Source organism: Ascochyta rabiei, chromosome 7, assembly GCF_004011695.2.
Source record: "Ascochyta rabiei chromosome 7, complete sequence".
Lineage (NCBI taxonomy): Eukaryota > Fungi > Ascomycota > Dothideomycetes > Pleosporales > Didymellaceae > Ascochyta > Ascochyta rabiei.
Window position 1 is genome coordinate 1054844 of NC_082411.1, and position 14366 is coordinate 1069209.

The 14366-nt window shown below is 55.1% G+C and overlaps 6 protein-coding genes across 6 annotated transcripts, besides 20 other annotated features; 2 read left to right on the forward strand and 4 right to left on the reverse strand.

Annotated features, from left to right (window-relative positions):
- Positions 1-87: 87 nt before the first annotated feature.
- EKO05_0004929 (uncharacterized protein) lies at positions 88-1413 on the forward strand (the record flags this gene model as incomplete). Its single annotated transcript, XM_038939497.2, has 2 exons — positions 88-280; positions 329-1413. The coding sequence occupies 2 exons, from the start codon at positions 88-90 to the stop codon at positions 1411-1413; spliced, it is 1278 nt and encodes a 425-aa protein (XP_038799472.2).
- Positions 1414-2024: 611 nt separating this feature from the next.
- Positions 2025-2061: a tandem repeat.
- A 1110-nt stretch (positions 2062-3171) lies between these two features.
- Positions 3172-3476: a mobile genetic element.
- EKO05_0004930 (uncharacterized protein) lies at positions 3321-4308 on the reverse strand (the record flags this gene model as incomplete). The annotated part of the gene is made up of 4 exons (XM_059636493.1): positions 3321-3424; positions 3477-3749; positions 3782-3964; positions 4017-4308. 4 exons carry the CDS (start codon positions 4306-4308, stop codon positions 3321-3323), a joined length of 852 nt encoding a protein of 283 aa, XP_059492476.1.
- Positions 3477-3519: a tandem repeat.
- Positions 3520-3609: a mobile genetic element.
- Positions 3520-3609: a tandem repeat.
- Positions 3610-3664: a tandem repeat.
- Positions 3665-3722: a tandem repeat.
- Positions 3665-9736: a mobile genetic element.
- Positions 4108-4301: a tandem repeat.
- EKO05_0004931 (uncharacterized protein) lies at positions 4751-8149 on the reverse strand (the record flags this gene model as incomplete). The annotated part of the gene is made up of 2 exons (XM_038945693.2): positions 4751-6855; positions 7138-8149. 2 exons carry the CDS (start codon positions 8147-8149, stop codon positions 4751-4753), a joined length of 3117 nt encoding a protein of 1038 aa, XP_038799474.2.
- Positions 4758-6964: a mobile genetic element.
- Positions 4827-6964: a mobile genetic element.
- Positions 4830-4990: a mobile genetic element.
- Positions 4830-6694: a mobile genetic element.
- Positions 4938-6778: a mobile genetic element.
- Positions 6969-7825: a mobile genetic element.
- Positions 6969-8917: a mobile genetic element.
- Positions 6969-8932: a mobile genetic element.
- Positions 6972-8935: a mobile genetic element.
- Positions 7281-7558: a mobile genetic element.
- Positions 8452-8899, reverse strand: EKO05_0004932 (uncharacterized protein; the record flags this gene model as incomplete). Its single annotated transcript, XM_059636494.1, has 2 exons — positions 8452-8467; positions 8517-8899. 2 exons carry the CDS (start codon positions 8897-8899, stop codon positions 8452-8454), a joined length of 399 nt encoding a protein of 132 aa, XP_059492477.1.
- Positions 9027-9049: a tandem repeat.
- Positions 9737-9915: 179 nt separating the features above from the next.
- On the forward strand, positions 9916-12219 carry EKO05_0004933 (Succinate--hydroxymethylglutarate CoA-transferase; the record flags this gene model as incomplete). Its single annotated transcript, XM_038939279.1, has 4 exons — positions 9916-10251; positions 10304-10543; positions 10762-11364; positions 11413-12219. The coding sequence occupies 4 exons, from the start codon at positions 9916-9918 to the stop codon at positions 12217-12219; spliced, it is 1986 nt and encodes a 661-aa protein (XP_038799476.1).
- A 469-nt stretch (positions 12220-12688) lies between these two features.
- Positions 12689-14008, reverse strand: EKO05_0004934 (Type I protein arginine methyltransferase; the record flags this gene model as incomplete). Its single annotated transcript, XM_038939430.1, has 6 exons — positions 12689-13167; positions 13216-13547; positions 13616-13725; positions 13788-13807; positions 13860-13873; positions 13929-14008. The coding sequence occupies 6 exons, from the start codon at positions 14006-14008 to the stop codon at positions 12689-12691; spliced, it is 1035 nt and encodes a 344-aa protein (XP_038799477.1).
- Positions 14009-14366: the final 358 nt, after the last annotated feature.

Here is a 14366-nt window from a genome sequence, read left to right on the forward strand (position 1 = left end):
GGCTGTGAGGACGAAAAGCTGCCTGTTGCTTTCTGGATCCATGGAGGTGGTTACTACATGGGTGGAGGAGTGGATCAACGTTACAATATGTCCTTCATGGTCGAGAACTCAGTCAAAGTTGGCAAGCCAATGGTTGGTGTGACCATCAACTACCGTCTCAGCGCTTGGGGCTTCTTGAGTGGAAGCGAAGAGATCAAAGACTCTGGAGAGATGAATCTTGGACTCAGAGATCAGCGACTCGCCATGCATTGGGTGCAAGACAATATTGAGGCTTTTGGCGGTACGTTGTGTCATCAAAAGCGTGAAGTGTAAAGCTTACGGTATCAAGGCGATCCAGATAAAGTCACCATCTTCGGCGAAAGCGCAGGAGCTGGATCCGTAGGTTTCCACCTCACAGCCTACAGCGGACGAGACGACAAGCTTTTCCGCAGCGCTGTCATGCAGTCCGGTAACCCTGTACACTTCAATCGTCTCAACGATCCGCTGGGGTTTGCCGACATGTACAATGCGATCCTCGGCCGCACACCCTGCATGAACGCCTCTTCACCCCTGGAATGCCTGCGCATACTGCCCGCCGAACAGTTCAACGCCGCAATCAACGTCACAAGCGCCACCTTGAACACGACACAGTTCATGCCCGTTCTCGACGGTGACTTCATCCAGAAACGTACTTCAATCCAGATGAGCAACGGCGAATTCGTGCACGTACCCATCATCAGCGGCGCAAACAGTGATGAAGGAACTGCCTTCTCGCCCGAGCCCGTCAACACAACTGAGGATTTATACACCTTCATGACAACTGGGGACCGCGCCGTTCCACCCGCCCTCGCAAACCAACTTCTCGAAGTGTACCCTGACGACCTATCTGTCAACGTGGTCGCGAGCCTTGGAGACACAAGACCAGGTCCGCCTTTTGGTGCGCAGTTCCGCCGCTCAGCATCCTACTACAGCGATCAGGTCTTCATCGCGCCGAGAAGGTTGACATGCCAAACGTGGGCTGCTGCCGGTGTCCCAGCATACTGCTACCGCTTCAACGCCATCCCCGCTGGCCTCCCACCGGCCCTTGGTGTTACGCATTTCCAAGAGGTGTCATTCGTCTTCCTCAACCTACTCGGCGTCGGCTATGCGCCCGCAGCCGTGCCGCCGTTTACAAACAAGACGCAGTCTTACCGTGACCTTAGCAGGTTCATGAGTTCGAGCTGGGCCAGCTTCGTAAGCGACCTGGACCCGAACAGCTGGCGAGAGGGCGGTGCATGGAATGGCACGGAGGAGATGTGGCCGCGGTACGATGTGGCTGATCCACAGGACTACGTCTTCGATGCGAATGTTACGTCTCATGCAGAGGCGGACACGTTCAGGAAGGAGGGCATGGACCTTATCAACGCGAACAACCTGGAGGTGTACCTGAGGTAACGGACCGGAGATTCTGCAGATGTATACAAAATCAAAGCCAGATGTTTGACCAACTTGCTCAATTGGAAATTCACTGGCACCCACCCGAGTTCCAACCCATCAAATCTCCATTCTATATTGAAACACGTTTTTAACAAACTTCTCGTTAGGCTTCCCTATGCCTATCACTGCATCACACCCCACTCCAAGCTCTGGGAATTACTAAAAATGCTCCAATCCCGTCTGCAATCATCAAAGTCCAAAATACAGTGCCCACACGCCACCAACCACCACCAGTACATCAGTCAACAACCTACACCCCTAACCTCTATCAGTCCTCGACCCTTTCGAGCCAGACGAAGACAAGGGCGACCCGGCTAGCCGCTGAGGTAGCGATGTACGGAAGCATGCTAGACGATGCTGCATGCAAAGATTCGGTGCTTGATGATGCGGTAGTTGAACGAGTGGGAGCGAACGATGGGCTTGAGTTTCCCGTGATCGATATTGCGTCATTGTGGAGCTGGCTGACATGGGTGGGTGGACTCTGGGAGGAATTTTGATGTCTGGACGGGCCAGATAGTTAGTTCTGGGAGAATTAGCGTGTTAGTGAGAAACCATGGGGGCGGATAGACGAGGTGATGAGGAGGTTGAGGTTGAGGTTGCGGTTGAAGATGCGACCAATCAGAAGGTGGTGGCGAGCAGGACTATGGAAGTGTTGTGGTGGACTTGGTACATAGTTGGCAAGAGGAAAAGTTGTGGGAGATGCGATACTGGGCACCTAGTTGTTGGAGGCTGATATCCGCTGACAGCAACGCATATGTACATACTCAAGACTAAACGATAATTCCTGTGATATGGCGAGATTTAGCAGCCTTGCACATCACTCAATCGTCCATGCTGACTATTCTCAAGCTGTTAGGGAATGTGCCGTGTAAGTCCGCGTTTGTAAAATCATGTACAGGGCTTCCAAATGGGTACCGAATGTGGTTGCAGAATGTAACCATCCTACTGCATACGTCAGTGGTCATCTCATCGGACGGTGATGAGCATCCTTACAGAGAGATTTTTGACCTTCGACCTCGAGCGATGCTTGAATGCATTGGTGCGACGACACCTGCAGTGCAGTGCTGGCGAGTTGATCTTTGCTGGAGTGATTTGAGCTCTGTTCGCAATCTGTACTTTAAAGCAGAGAACCCCATCAGCTGCAAACCGCTCTCGTGCCTGATGTACATTCATCTTATTACAAATCACGAATGCCTCAAGTGGCGAACATGTAGAGTGACGGAGTTCATTCAGATATCAAACCAGCTTGACTGTGTAGTAACTATATCAGTCGACCTACTTGTAGTCTTCTAGTGGAAGCTGGGAATGCCAAGGTTTCAGGGCTTCTCTTGTGCTGAAAAAGCCAATGCATTCCACGAGCAGGCTCTCTTATCAATATGAGTCCGGCAGTAGCGCACTCGGTGTTGAAGCAAAGAAGATAGGCAGGTCTAAACCTCCTGCCCCCCCCCCTCTCCAGCCGCTGTTGAAACAAACCAGCTTAAAGTGGCTACTCATTGTATCATTTAGCAGGCGGGAGTATATCATGTCGTTCATTTTCCGTAGTAGAGGTCGAAATCTTGCGCCCTCCTCCAGAATTGGCCCTCGGCTGTGGAGTTCGCATGATCAGTACTAAAGATGAAGACTCTCTGATTGGAAATGAGACATGTGGACATGCGCAATTCCCCGCAGCACAACAATGGCTGAACAGAGATATACGCGAACCTTGTAATAGCATGATGCCAGTGTTTGGGCCAGCGGGTGCAGAGCTTTGCGTTTACAGGGGTAGCGGGGTAGAGAGTTAGTAAGCAAGGGAAAATCACAACAGTAACAGGAGTGTAAATAGCACTGTAAACACTGTTTTATTCATGTGCAGACCTGTAAACTATTTAATCCTCATCATCTTCATCACTGTCCTCTGAGGAGGAGGAATCCATAGCAAGCTCTAGAGCCGCTACGGACTTCTTTACGTCCCGTACGCACTTACGGACCTCTGTAAAAAATGTTAGCAGCCAGTAGATTTCTTTTACAGGCCTGTAACCTACTCTTCTTCTTCCTCTTCCTCTTCTCCTTCTTCTTCTCCTTCTTGGAGGCGGTGGCGGTGGTGGCGGCGGCGGCGGCGGCGGCGGGGGAGGCAGCAGGGGTGGCGGTGGTGCGGCGGCGCTTCTTGGAGGGGGTGGCAGGGGCAGCGGCAGGGGCAGGGGCAGCAGCAGCGGCAGCGGCAGCGGCAGCGACCTGGCGGCGGGACCTGGAGGGGGTGGCGATGGCGGGGACGGGGACGACGGGGGCGGGCGTGGCTGTAGCAGGGTCAATAAGGTCTGTATGGGGAATGTGGAGGCTGTAAACTTACGGCGGAAGGAGCAGCGGGCGCCCTCACTGCCATAGTGGCAGTTGGCGCACGAGTCGAGCAGCTGGCCTGTAACTACCACGCAGGTAGTATACGGGCCAGCTGCTCGCTGGCAGGAGTCGCATTCGGTGGGGGCGACGCGGCCGACAACCTGCGCGAGCGCAGATTCGAGGTTCTGCTGCCGAACTGCTTACTGTCAGTACAGGGCTCTACAGGACACTTACAGGGGGTTACTTACCAGCGAGGTTGAACTTGCTGGGCTCGTAGCCCGCGCGGAACTCCAGCTGGCGCTGGACTGGCCGAGAAGCCAGCCTTGTGCAGGCCCGCGAGGCGGGCGGCATGGCGAGCAGGGCGGCAGCGAGGGCGGCGGCGGCAGTGGCAGCAGCAGCAGTGGCAGCAGCAGCAGCAGCGGCGGCGTCAGCGGCGGCGGTGTTGGCGGTGTTGGCGGGGGCGGCGAGGGCAGCGGCGGCGTCGGCGGCGGCGGTGTTGGCGGGGGCGGCGACGTCGTCGGCGGGGGCGGAGGAGTCCATATTGATGACCTAGAGAGTAGTAAAACGGGGGGAGGGCGGCTGCCTATATAGTATATCGCAGCCAGCTAGCGGCTGCCAAGACCTGCGATATTTTGGTGTTGTAGCTCACCGTGAATAGTATATTCTGTTTGTCGGGCCAAAACAGTGAATAGGCAGCCATCAAATAACGTTATAGGGCCTGTGGCTATACTGTATCTGGATTGTACAGTCACTGTACGTGGCCTGATTGGTGCTGGATACTGGTACGCGGGGGTTTGTAAGCTCACGGTGAAGGTCAACCTGCGGGCACAATAGCACCTGTAACGGCAGAATAACTAGGCGGTGACGTACTATTGATAGCCGTTAGCCCGATATACTAGTAGGTTGTGGCAGTGACGTTGACGGGCTGATATACTGGTAGCGGCGACGTTGGCGGGCTGATATACTAGTAGGTTGTGGCTGGCTACAGGAGCACCTCTGGGTATACGATATTAGGGACCGTACGGGATGGCTCATCGCTAGTATCAGGTGCTGGCAGCAGGATTGACAGGCCTGCAAGTGTAGTTACACGGGACATAGCTACGTATAGCTGGCCATGTGTAAACACAGCGTGACGCAGATCAACGCCTACAACAGAGAGTGACTGGCCCTGTGACTTGTTTACAGTGATTGCAAAGGAGAGGCGAACTGGAAACTGGACCCGGCTGACGATAAACGGGAGCTCTCTACTGGTTGAAGTGAGCCTGATACGTGGCAGCAGGCGGAGCTGGCCTGCAAACTCGCCAGATAGGATGCGGGCCTGGATACAGCGGGAGGATATCTGTGTAACCGCTAAACGGGTACCGTTGCAGAGCCCCTGGCTTGGGTACAGGTTCCGTAGAAGCATTATTGGTACGCCTACCTTGAGCAGAAGGCGTGACGGGGGCAGTGACGGGGGCTCAAAGGACTGCAGCAGCTCTACGGGAGGCAGATCCTGTGTTGTATTGTCCTCAACCTCAGCAGAGTCCACTGCAACCAGCTCTACTAGCTCACCAGGGAAGGCAGCAAGCATTGCGGCGTTGATTACAGCCACTGCGTCGTTCCGTACGGCCAGTATAGCACGGCCGTTGAGGACCTGATAGTCCGCAGCAGCCTGCTGGAGGAGGTGCGGCGGATAGACGTGATCCAGGAAGCCCTGTAGGCTGTAGTAGACGGTCATCCAGTCTGGGATGGAGATCAGGCCATCCATCTCACGGGTAGCCAGTCCCCGGCACCAGGCTGCAAAACAGGTGTTGTCAGCCCCAGATAGCACCCGCATATTCTGACGCAGGTGCAGTACGGTCATGTGCGGCCATATGAGCGTAGACTGCTGCAGGCAGGCGTTGACGATGGCAGGCCGCTGGCCCCGGCGGACGACGGGTAGGATCTGGGCAAAATCGCCGCTGGCAATTACAGGGAGGCCGCCAAACAGGGCAGGGGAGCTACGGACGTCCTGCAGCATACGGTGGACTGCCTCGAAGCAGTAACGGTGCTGCATAGGCACCTCGTCCCAGATAACTAGAGTAGCGGCCTGCAGCAGCCGCCCAAGCTCCGAGCCTGGAGCAACAGGGCAGATGGAATCGTCGTGGATATCCAACGGGATCCGGAAACGGGAGTGGGCAGTGCGGCCGCCGGGCAGCAGGACAGCAGCTATACCCGACGACGCAACGCACAGGACCACCCGGCCTGTAGAGCGATAGTAGGCACATATACAGCGCCAGAGGAACGTCTTGCCTGTGCCTGCTGGGCCCTGTACGAAGAAGTGGGCAGTGCTGTGGTCAGCCTCAATAGCGGCAGTAACGGCATCAAATACGGCGCGCTGGTCCATATTCAGCCCTGTAACAGTGTCCCAGAAGGCAGTGTCCTGCCCGTCTGTATCGTAGGCCAGCTCAGCGGCAAGAAGCTGATTCTGCAGCCGTACTCCCCAGTTGAACTGGCACGCAGGGAGTGAGAAATCCGTAAGACGTTTGCCAGACTCTGCCAGCAGCCCTTCTATCAGATACAGGCCGTAGTCAAGGTACGCGTCTGGATCTGCGGATACTAGCAGGGCAGCAGCAGCCTCAGGTAAGTCGTCACACAAATCCGCCTGGAAGGCTGCCCAGATAGCAGCTGGATCTGTAACAGGCCCATTTAAGAGAGCAGCAACGAAGAAGTACCGTAACGCCTGGCCTGTGGCAAACGTAACGGCGTCCTGGAAGCAGGCTACCCAGTCTCTATCGTGTAGCAGTAACCCGCGGGCAGCTGCGGCGGCCTGGAAAGTAGGATACTCTGTGCCGCTAAAGGTACGCAGGTCCGCGTAGGACTGTGGACCCCGTACGGTAGTCAAGAGAAGCCGTAGATAGAACCGTTCACCCTGTAGCGGGCTGCAAAAGTACATGCGGCCAATCGCAGTGCCGCGCTGACGCACGTGCCAGGTCCGTGACGGGAGGTGCCAAACAAACTGGGATGGATAGTCCTGATATAGGACTTCACGGCCATACTCATGGTCAGCGTTGCGCTGGAAGAACGCCGTAAGCGTAGTTACAGATCGCTCCAGGCAGGCTGATAACTCTGCAGTGGTAGCGTTAGCAGGGAACGTAACTATCTGCTCATTCGGTAGGTGGACCGCTAGGGGCACTACAGTGGGCCGCTCCATGTGTACTAGGTACTCAAACAGCCGCTAAACAGCCTCAGATGGACTGATATATCGCCCGTTTAGATGCTGCTTAACCTTATCTGCTTCTGAGACGTTTAGTACTGCCCTGTCAGTGCCCTTGTAGATGTACTTGTGGACGTATTTGATAGCGTGGATAGTGCCGCAAACCTCTACATTGATATGGGCCCAGTACTTACGGAGCAGACCAGGGTTATACGGGACAACCCAGCTGTTATTAAGGTGTACAATACGGCCCTTACACCGTACAGCAAGCGTGCGGCCATCATCCCGGCGCTGATACTCAGGGTACCCGTCCTCATGGACCACTGTAGATGGGCAGTAACGCTTAGGAAAGTTCTTAGAGCACCGCGGCGGGGCGCTGTCGCGCTGAGGCACCATACACGGGGCCTGCAGATTGTGCTCCCCACATGGCCCGTGAAGCATGAAGGTCCGTACAACCTCTGTAAGCAGGCCGTCTGGGTCATCCACAGGGGAAGGGATCTCAGCCCGGATAGTGCTATCAATTGTTACAGGATCCGTGAACGCCTCGCGGTCGTGTGGGGTCAGGAACAGCAGCAGGTGTATATGGGGCAGGCCCCGTTTCTGGTACTCAATTGTGTACACGTGGCCCAGATGGGTGCCGAACAGGTTGCTCTTCACATCGGCTACTAGCTTCTGCACCTTCAGATGGAAGGCCCAGCAGATTAGATCAGGCCGATTCAGGCCTGTCTCCCCAGGGCGGAGCTCACGGGCAACCTCTGGCCAGTATGGGCTAGCTGTAAAAGTGATAAACAGGGTAGGGCGGCCATATCGACGGACGATAGCCATAGAGTCCTGATAGCACTGGCTGACAAATCGTGAGCTGCCTAGATAGGACGACGGCAGGACAACGCGGCGTCCAACAGGGCCTGCCTGGGCGTCGTTGTTGCCCATAACGGCATCAGCAACACCGCTATACAGGTCTGCCCGCAGCTGTGCCTGGTTTGCTCGGATCCAGGCCAGCCGGGCCTGGTCGCAGATAGCCCAGATATCCACAACGTACTGCTGAAACAGCCTGTAGAAGCGGAACGGATTTGTAGTCTGCCCAGGGCGGGGGTGTAGATAGTATCGATAGTAGGTTTGCTGGGTCAGCGACGTCTGCAGACGGGATCCGTCCTGGTTACGGAGCGTTAGCCCCGGCCGCCACCCAGAATCCCCGTGGGGAAACATCAGTACGTAGTGTAGCGGCATGTAAGATGGGTGGGCGGCGCTGATAGTAAACAGGGCGCTGGAGTTACGGGCCGCTAGGACGATGGGACGGGACGTCTCTGCACCTGCTGCGTCAGGTATCACTAGGCCTAGCTCATCGCTAGTAGGTACGTTCTCCCTGCGGCGGTCCTGCCCAGTCTCTAGGGCTAGTGTAAGCCTGCTGGTTAGTATGACGCGGGCGTCTGCAGCGCTACTGTTGAGCCGATCCTGGGCCGTGCGGTATATAGATATATATGGGTTATTGATCTTATATAGCATTGCTGTTAGATCTTGGAGAATCTGGAGCTGTAAGTGGCTGTTCCGCTGGTGGCGGGCGTTGGCAGCGTACTGTGGGTCGTAAAAGTATAGCTGAGCGTACTGCGGCAGGCTTCCCTCGAGAACCTCTACAGGGCCGCTGCGGTGGTATAGGGCCCCGTGGATCTGAAACACCTGCACGCCAGGGCCCTGCGCCCCACGGCTGGTAGGTGTACAGTCTACCGAGGTAAACGCAAAGGCAGCGTTGTAGGCCCGTAGCTCCTTACGGAAGTGCCGCGCTGCTAGAGTATTTGTGTTGAGTAGCTGATACAGGTACGACGGCAGCGGTGTGAGGGCTGGCAGGTCAACCTCGCCGTCCAGGCAGCAGAGAGTAAATCGCGGGTCTGTTACAGAGGTAGTGCTCTTCCGCTCATCTATCCAGTGTAAGGCGCCGCAGGCTGAACAGGGCACCTGCATGCTGCCAATATCGTAGTATACACCATCAGGACGACGTCGCAGGAGCGGGGTGGTGTCCTGTTGGAGCCCTACAAGGACTGTCTCGGGCAGGTCGTCAAACGGGTTATCACTATACTGGGAGCTAGGGGCAGCAGCTGGAGCAGCAGCAGCCGGGTTATTAGGAGTATTACTGGCACTGCCCTCACGGCGTGAGGCCTGTTCAGGGGCGCTAGCACTGGGCGCTGGCTGGGAGGCAGTTAGGCGGTCCCTCTGGGGGCTTGATGGACGTGGAGGTGTAGAGAGACGGCGTCGCCGGCGGCCTGCACGGGACGTCTACTGACTGTAAGCGTAATCAGAGAGAGGGGGAGGTAGTAGTTACGGCACTGCAGTTGCTACATGGCTGGTAGACGCCCCCTATCCGGTTGCGGCGGAAGTTAGCAGATGGGAGATAGGTCCTACAGCTGCTGCAAAATACTTGGGATGATGGCTGGCTGACGGCTAGGGAAAAGACTGGAGGGGGGGGGGGCTAGAACACGCCGTGGACGGGCCATACGAACCTGTAGCGAGCCTGTACAGGACCTGTAAAGCCTTTTACAGGAGTTTACAGGAGCAGATTACCGGAACAATATAGGGCCGCTACGGGCGGTGTAGGACGTCAGTATAGCTGAGAGTTGACGCTAGAGGGTGCACGGCCAGAAAACGACAACTTTACACGTCTGCTGCTCCCGCTACAGGGCTGATTAATTTGTCTCAAGCAGATAGGCAGGTAGCGGCGAGTTTTATCAGCTATCTGGCACTTATTTCAGGGCTTACAGGGGCTTTGTTGGGGAGATCACTTTAACCTGTTTATATATAAGATGGACAGTGAACGGTGGTTGGAGTGTAGGGTGCTAGCGCGTCATGGCAAGCGCGTTGGTTGCCGAGGTGACAACGCGCCACATGTTTGCAAACGGGAGCAGGCACGAGCTGCGTATTAACCATAAGCTCGATGCGCAATGTCGACGACACCTCCAAACTCTCCACCAAAATCACTCACGATGGCTATGGAGCCTCCATCACGGCCATCGAGCGCCCTTTTCGACGTCTACCTGCGACTGCGCCCATCGAACTCCGCAAATGCCAGATTTCTCACAGTCGAGGATCGAGACGATAGCCACCCCACACATATCACTGTCAAGTCACTCGTCAATGACAACCGTAAGCGTGCAGTCGAACGATTCGCCTTCACACAAGTTTTTGAGGAAGATGCGCGCCAGATGGAGCTCTTTAAGGGAACGGGCATTGTACCCATGATCGAGGGAGTGCTAGGCGCACCTGGATATCACGGGCGAGATGGACTACTGGCAACACTAGGTGTTACTGGCTCTGGAAAGGTAAAGATCATGGCCGGGAAGGTATCTGACTTGGAAATTAACAAAACGGTAGAGCCATACCATCCTTGGAACCAAGTCCCAGCGCGGTCTTGTCCAGATGACTCTCGATGTGCTCTTCCAAAGCTGCAAAGAACAGCTTGTTCAGTCGTTCTATGGCGCGCCAGCTTTCTCATCTCTGGCAGCTGCAGACGTGTCTGAAGCCAACATGTTCACCGCCTCTGCGTACCTCGACTCAATGTATGGGGATAACCAATCAGAACGCTTTCCATCGAGAGCAAATACACCTGCGCCTGTAAGTTCATTGTCTCAATATCTCTTACCTCTCCTTTGCTTCTCTAACTTTCAATGTCTTCGCCTTCTCGTCTGGTGACGTCTGAGACTCTGTATCCTGCTCTACGAGCTACTTTTCTGAATCGCCCAAACGCCAGCCTTCACTGTATCCGTTCTTTCAACGCAGCTCTCTCCAACTTTTCTCGATCAACTGCGAGCTTTGACTCACGTACGACGAAGGACTGTAGTTTTGTCTCGCAAGGCGCCTCTCGATCGAGCAAGATACCTCGACCTTCGACCCTGGCGCAAGCCCCGTCTGTCGCCGACATCGAGATCCCCGCAGACCCCACCGCCGAGTATGCCATCGTAATCTCGATGTATGAGGTCTACAACGACAGAATCTTTGATCTCCTGGCTGGCAGTGCTATGAAGAGCAAGCACCCCAACATCAAGCGCCGGGCGCTATTGTTCAAGAGCACGGAACAGAGTCCTGAGCGCAAAGTTGTCGCCGGCTTGACCAAGATCATCTGTGGCAGCTTCGAGGAGGCTATGATGGTGCTTGAGACAGGCTTGATGGAGCGCAAGGTGGCTGGTACAGGAAGCAACGCTGTCAGCTCCCGCAGCCACGGCTTCTTCTGTGTCGAAGTCAAGAAACGTGATGCTCAGTACAAGGGCCCGTGGTCCAGCAGTGCACTGAGTATCGTCGACCTCGCGGGATCTGAACGCGCGCGCAATGCAAAGACTGCGGGTTCCACACTCGCTGAGGCTGGCAAGATCAACGAGTCGTTGATGTACCTTGGACAATGCATGCAAATGCAGGCTGACCACCAAGAAGGCTCAAAGGTATGCAACATTGCCTCTCACCAGTCATACCGAGGCTAACACATCCAGAACGTCGTTCCGTTCCGCCAGTGCAAGCTCACAGAGCTTCTATTTTCCAATTCTTACCCATCCTCTTCACGTCAAACACAGCACATCCAACCACAAAAGTCCATCATGATCGTCACCGCTGATGCGCAAGGCGATTACAATGCAACATCTCAGATCCTGCGCTACTCTGCCCTCGCTCGGGAAGTAACTGTCCCACGAACACCCTCCTATACCTCCACTCTCCCCACTGGTCCCCGTCCAGGAACCGCATGCTCCGGTCGTAGCACGCCCTCAGCGCTGCTCGACGAGCTCGAGTCCTCTGCAGCCGAGATCGCGCGTCTGCAGCAAGAACTCTCCATCTTCGCTCTGCGCCTCTCCGAAGAGACTTCGCGCCGCAAAGCCGCAGAGCAGTCCTGGACGGCCGCAGAAGACCACATGGCCACGCTCGAGCAAGAGATCCGCGACGAGTGCTACCTCGAGATGGAGTCTGCCGTTGACCAGGAGCGTCGAAGGTGGCAGGCCACGCTAGACAGCGAGCAAGATAACCAACAAGCACATCTCGACTCGAAAATCGATGTTGTCATCAAAGCGACCAAGGCGCAGATGCGGCTCGAGGAACAGACGGTCAAGGTGTACGAAGACCCGGATCCAGAGATTAGAGAGCGGAATGAGGAGCTAGAGCGCGAGAACGAAATCTTGAAGGAGAAGGTGGAGAGATTGGAACGTGAGGCTATGGGGCGGAGTGCGAGTCCGGTGAAGAAGATGAGGATCTTGAAGACCAAGAAGTGGGAAGATCCTGAGAGCAGGCTATTTGGTCTCGATGATTGAGTGTCTTGGAGGAGTTTGAGTTGCGTTTTACGACTTCATGATTGGCGTTTGGGTTCTCATGGGCAGGGTGCCTCCTCAGTCACTGATATCTTCGGTCACCTGGTTTTCTGGTCTTCGTTGGTGGCAGTCTGTCTACATCGCGTCAGTCGTCATCTTGCATAATACAATTTTTCTTCCGTTGTCCTATGCTATGACTCAAGCACTGCGACGAATCGCGAGTTCAGTTTGTTTTTTGTGTTGTGTAGGGGAGGAATTCCCAATCGTAAATTTGGTCCCTTCTTCGTAAATCGTGACGATGCTACCCTAGATATTTTTCCCAAAGCGAAAAACCCCATTCAACGCCATGCCTCTTCTGAAGGGTCTATACGAGGTTCAATCAAATACACATGCTCCACTCCGCCTTGCTTTACACGGGCGGAAACACAACCACAACCACAGGAAATTGCTCGACGCAAACGGCACGAGACGTTTAGCACATCTTGTACAGGCCAGAGCCCTCAGCCTGCCTGTGCATGTCGTTCGCCTCGAGCTTGTAGTCAATGGTGATGTCAAGATCACGGTGGTTCTTCTCGCTAGGCTTGTTCTCCAGAACACCGGAGATGGTCTCGCCCTCCTCGACGGTCAAGACATCCTTGAGGTAGAAGACGGTCTGCTTCCAGTGCGTGTACTTTGTGTGGGGGCCTGTGGAGAATTTGATGGGCTTGTGGCAGCAGGCGAATTCGATGTCGAACCACGCGATCAGGGCGTGGACAAAATCGCTGCGGCGGACCTTGAGCTCGTAGGGTAATCTGAAAGCGAGGTCTTCGACGGTGCACTTGTAGAGGTCGAGGGTGATGACGGCGGAGGGGTCGGTGACGACGGCCTTGATGTCGACGGTGTCGACGAGGGGCTCTGTCAAGGCGGTGTGCTTAAGAGGGGAGTAGTCGAAGCCCCAGACGTTATCCCAGACTAAATTGTCAGCATGCTGTTGCTCTTGAATTCATAGCATCGACTTACAGCCGATCTTCTCCTCCTTGTAGTCGCCATCTTCAATACCGGCGAGGTAGATGGTAGCCTTGTCGGGGAAGATGAGACCGTCCTTGACAAGGTACTTGTCCCTGGCGTAGATGACGGTGTCCAGCATGGATTCGTAGAGCAGGAAGTAGCCCATCCACTCTGATATTATGATGTCGACCTTGGGGAAGGGGAGAACAACCTCCTCCATCTTGCCCTGGAGCAGGGTGATCTTGTCGGACAAGCCGTTCACATGAACGATCTCCTTGGCTTTCTCGATGATGGTCGACATGTCGACACCGATGACATGCTTTGCGCCAGCCTTGGCAGCGAACCTGTAATCCACATGTTAGCGCCTGCTCGTGTGATGGTTGTTTGGCGGGGTGGCTTGTGGGGCGCATACATGGAGAGAATCGCGGTACCGCAACCAACATCGAGGACGACCTTGTCCTTGAAGAGATGGGGGTTCTGGTAGATCGCATCGCGGTAGCTCCTTGTGCGGACCTCATCTTTCTAAACCTTGCTGTCAGCGTTCGTTCTCCATTACTCGAGGGTGCGAACTCGGTAGCACATACCAGCATTTCCTCGTGGATACCTGTGCGCGCGCATTAGTAGTGTTCACATATGACTGAAGCGCGGAAACGAACCATGGTGGTTGTAGCTGTGCACTCGAAGTTAGCAAATGCTTCCAGCTACAAGCCTGGTGGTTTCCATACCTGTTGAAGTAATGCGCCTCGGTGTGGGGCAGGGCGCTGATGCCCTCCTTGCCAGCGGTCGCGGAAGCGTTGTTTGCCATTTTCACAAACTGGAGATTCGTAGAAGGGAACGTGAAGGAGGAAAGAAGAAATCTGAGAGCAACAGTTTACCGCCGCAGAAAGTACGGTTTACGTCTGTGCGTCAGAAATAATCCTCAGGCGCACAGACGTAGACCATAAGTAATCTCTAGTGCCCCGCCACGACGACCCAGGGTTCGAATAGGCTACGACAAACATGTCTCAGAAGGTGAGCCGCGGCGAAACGTCATCCCAACTTCACCAAAACTTGTGTTATGCGGTTGCGAGGTATGGCGCATGCTGAAGCTGAAACACAACGGCAGCGAAAATTCAATCTTGTGAAAGAAGCCTCCTTCGAATGTATGCGAACTAACAAGACGC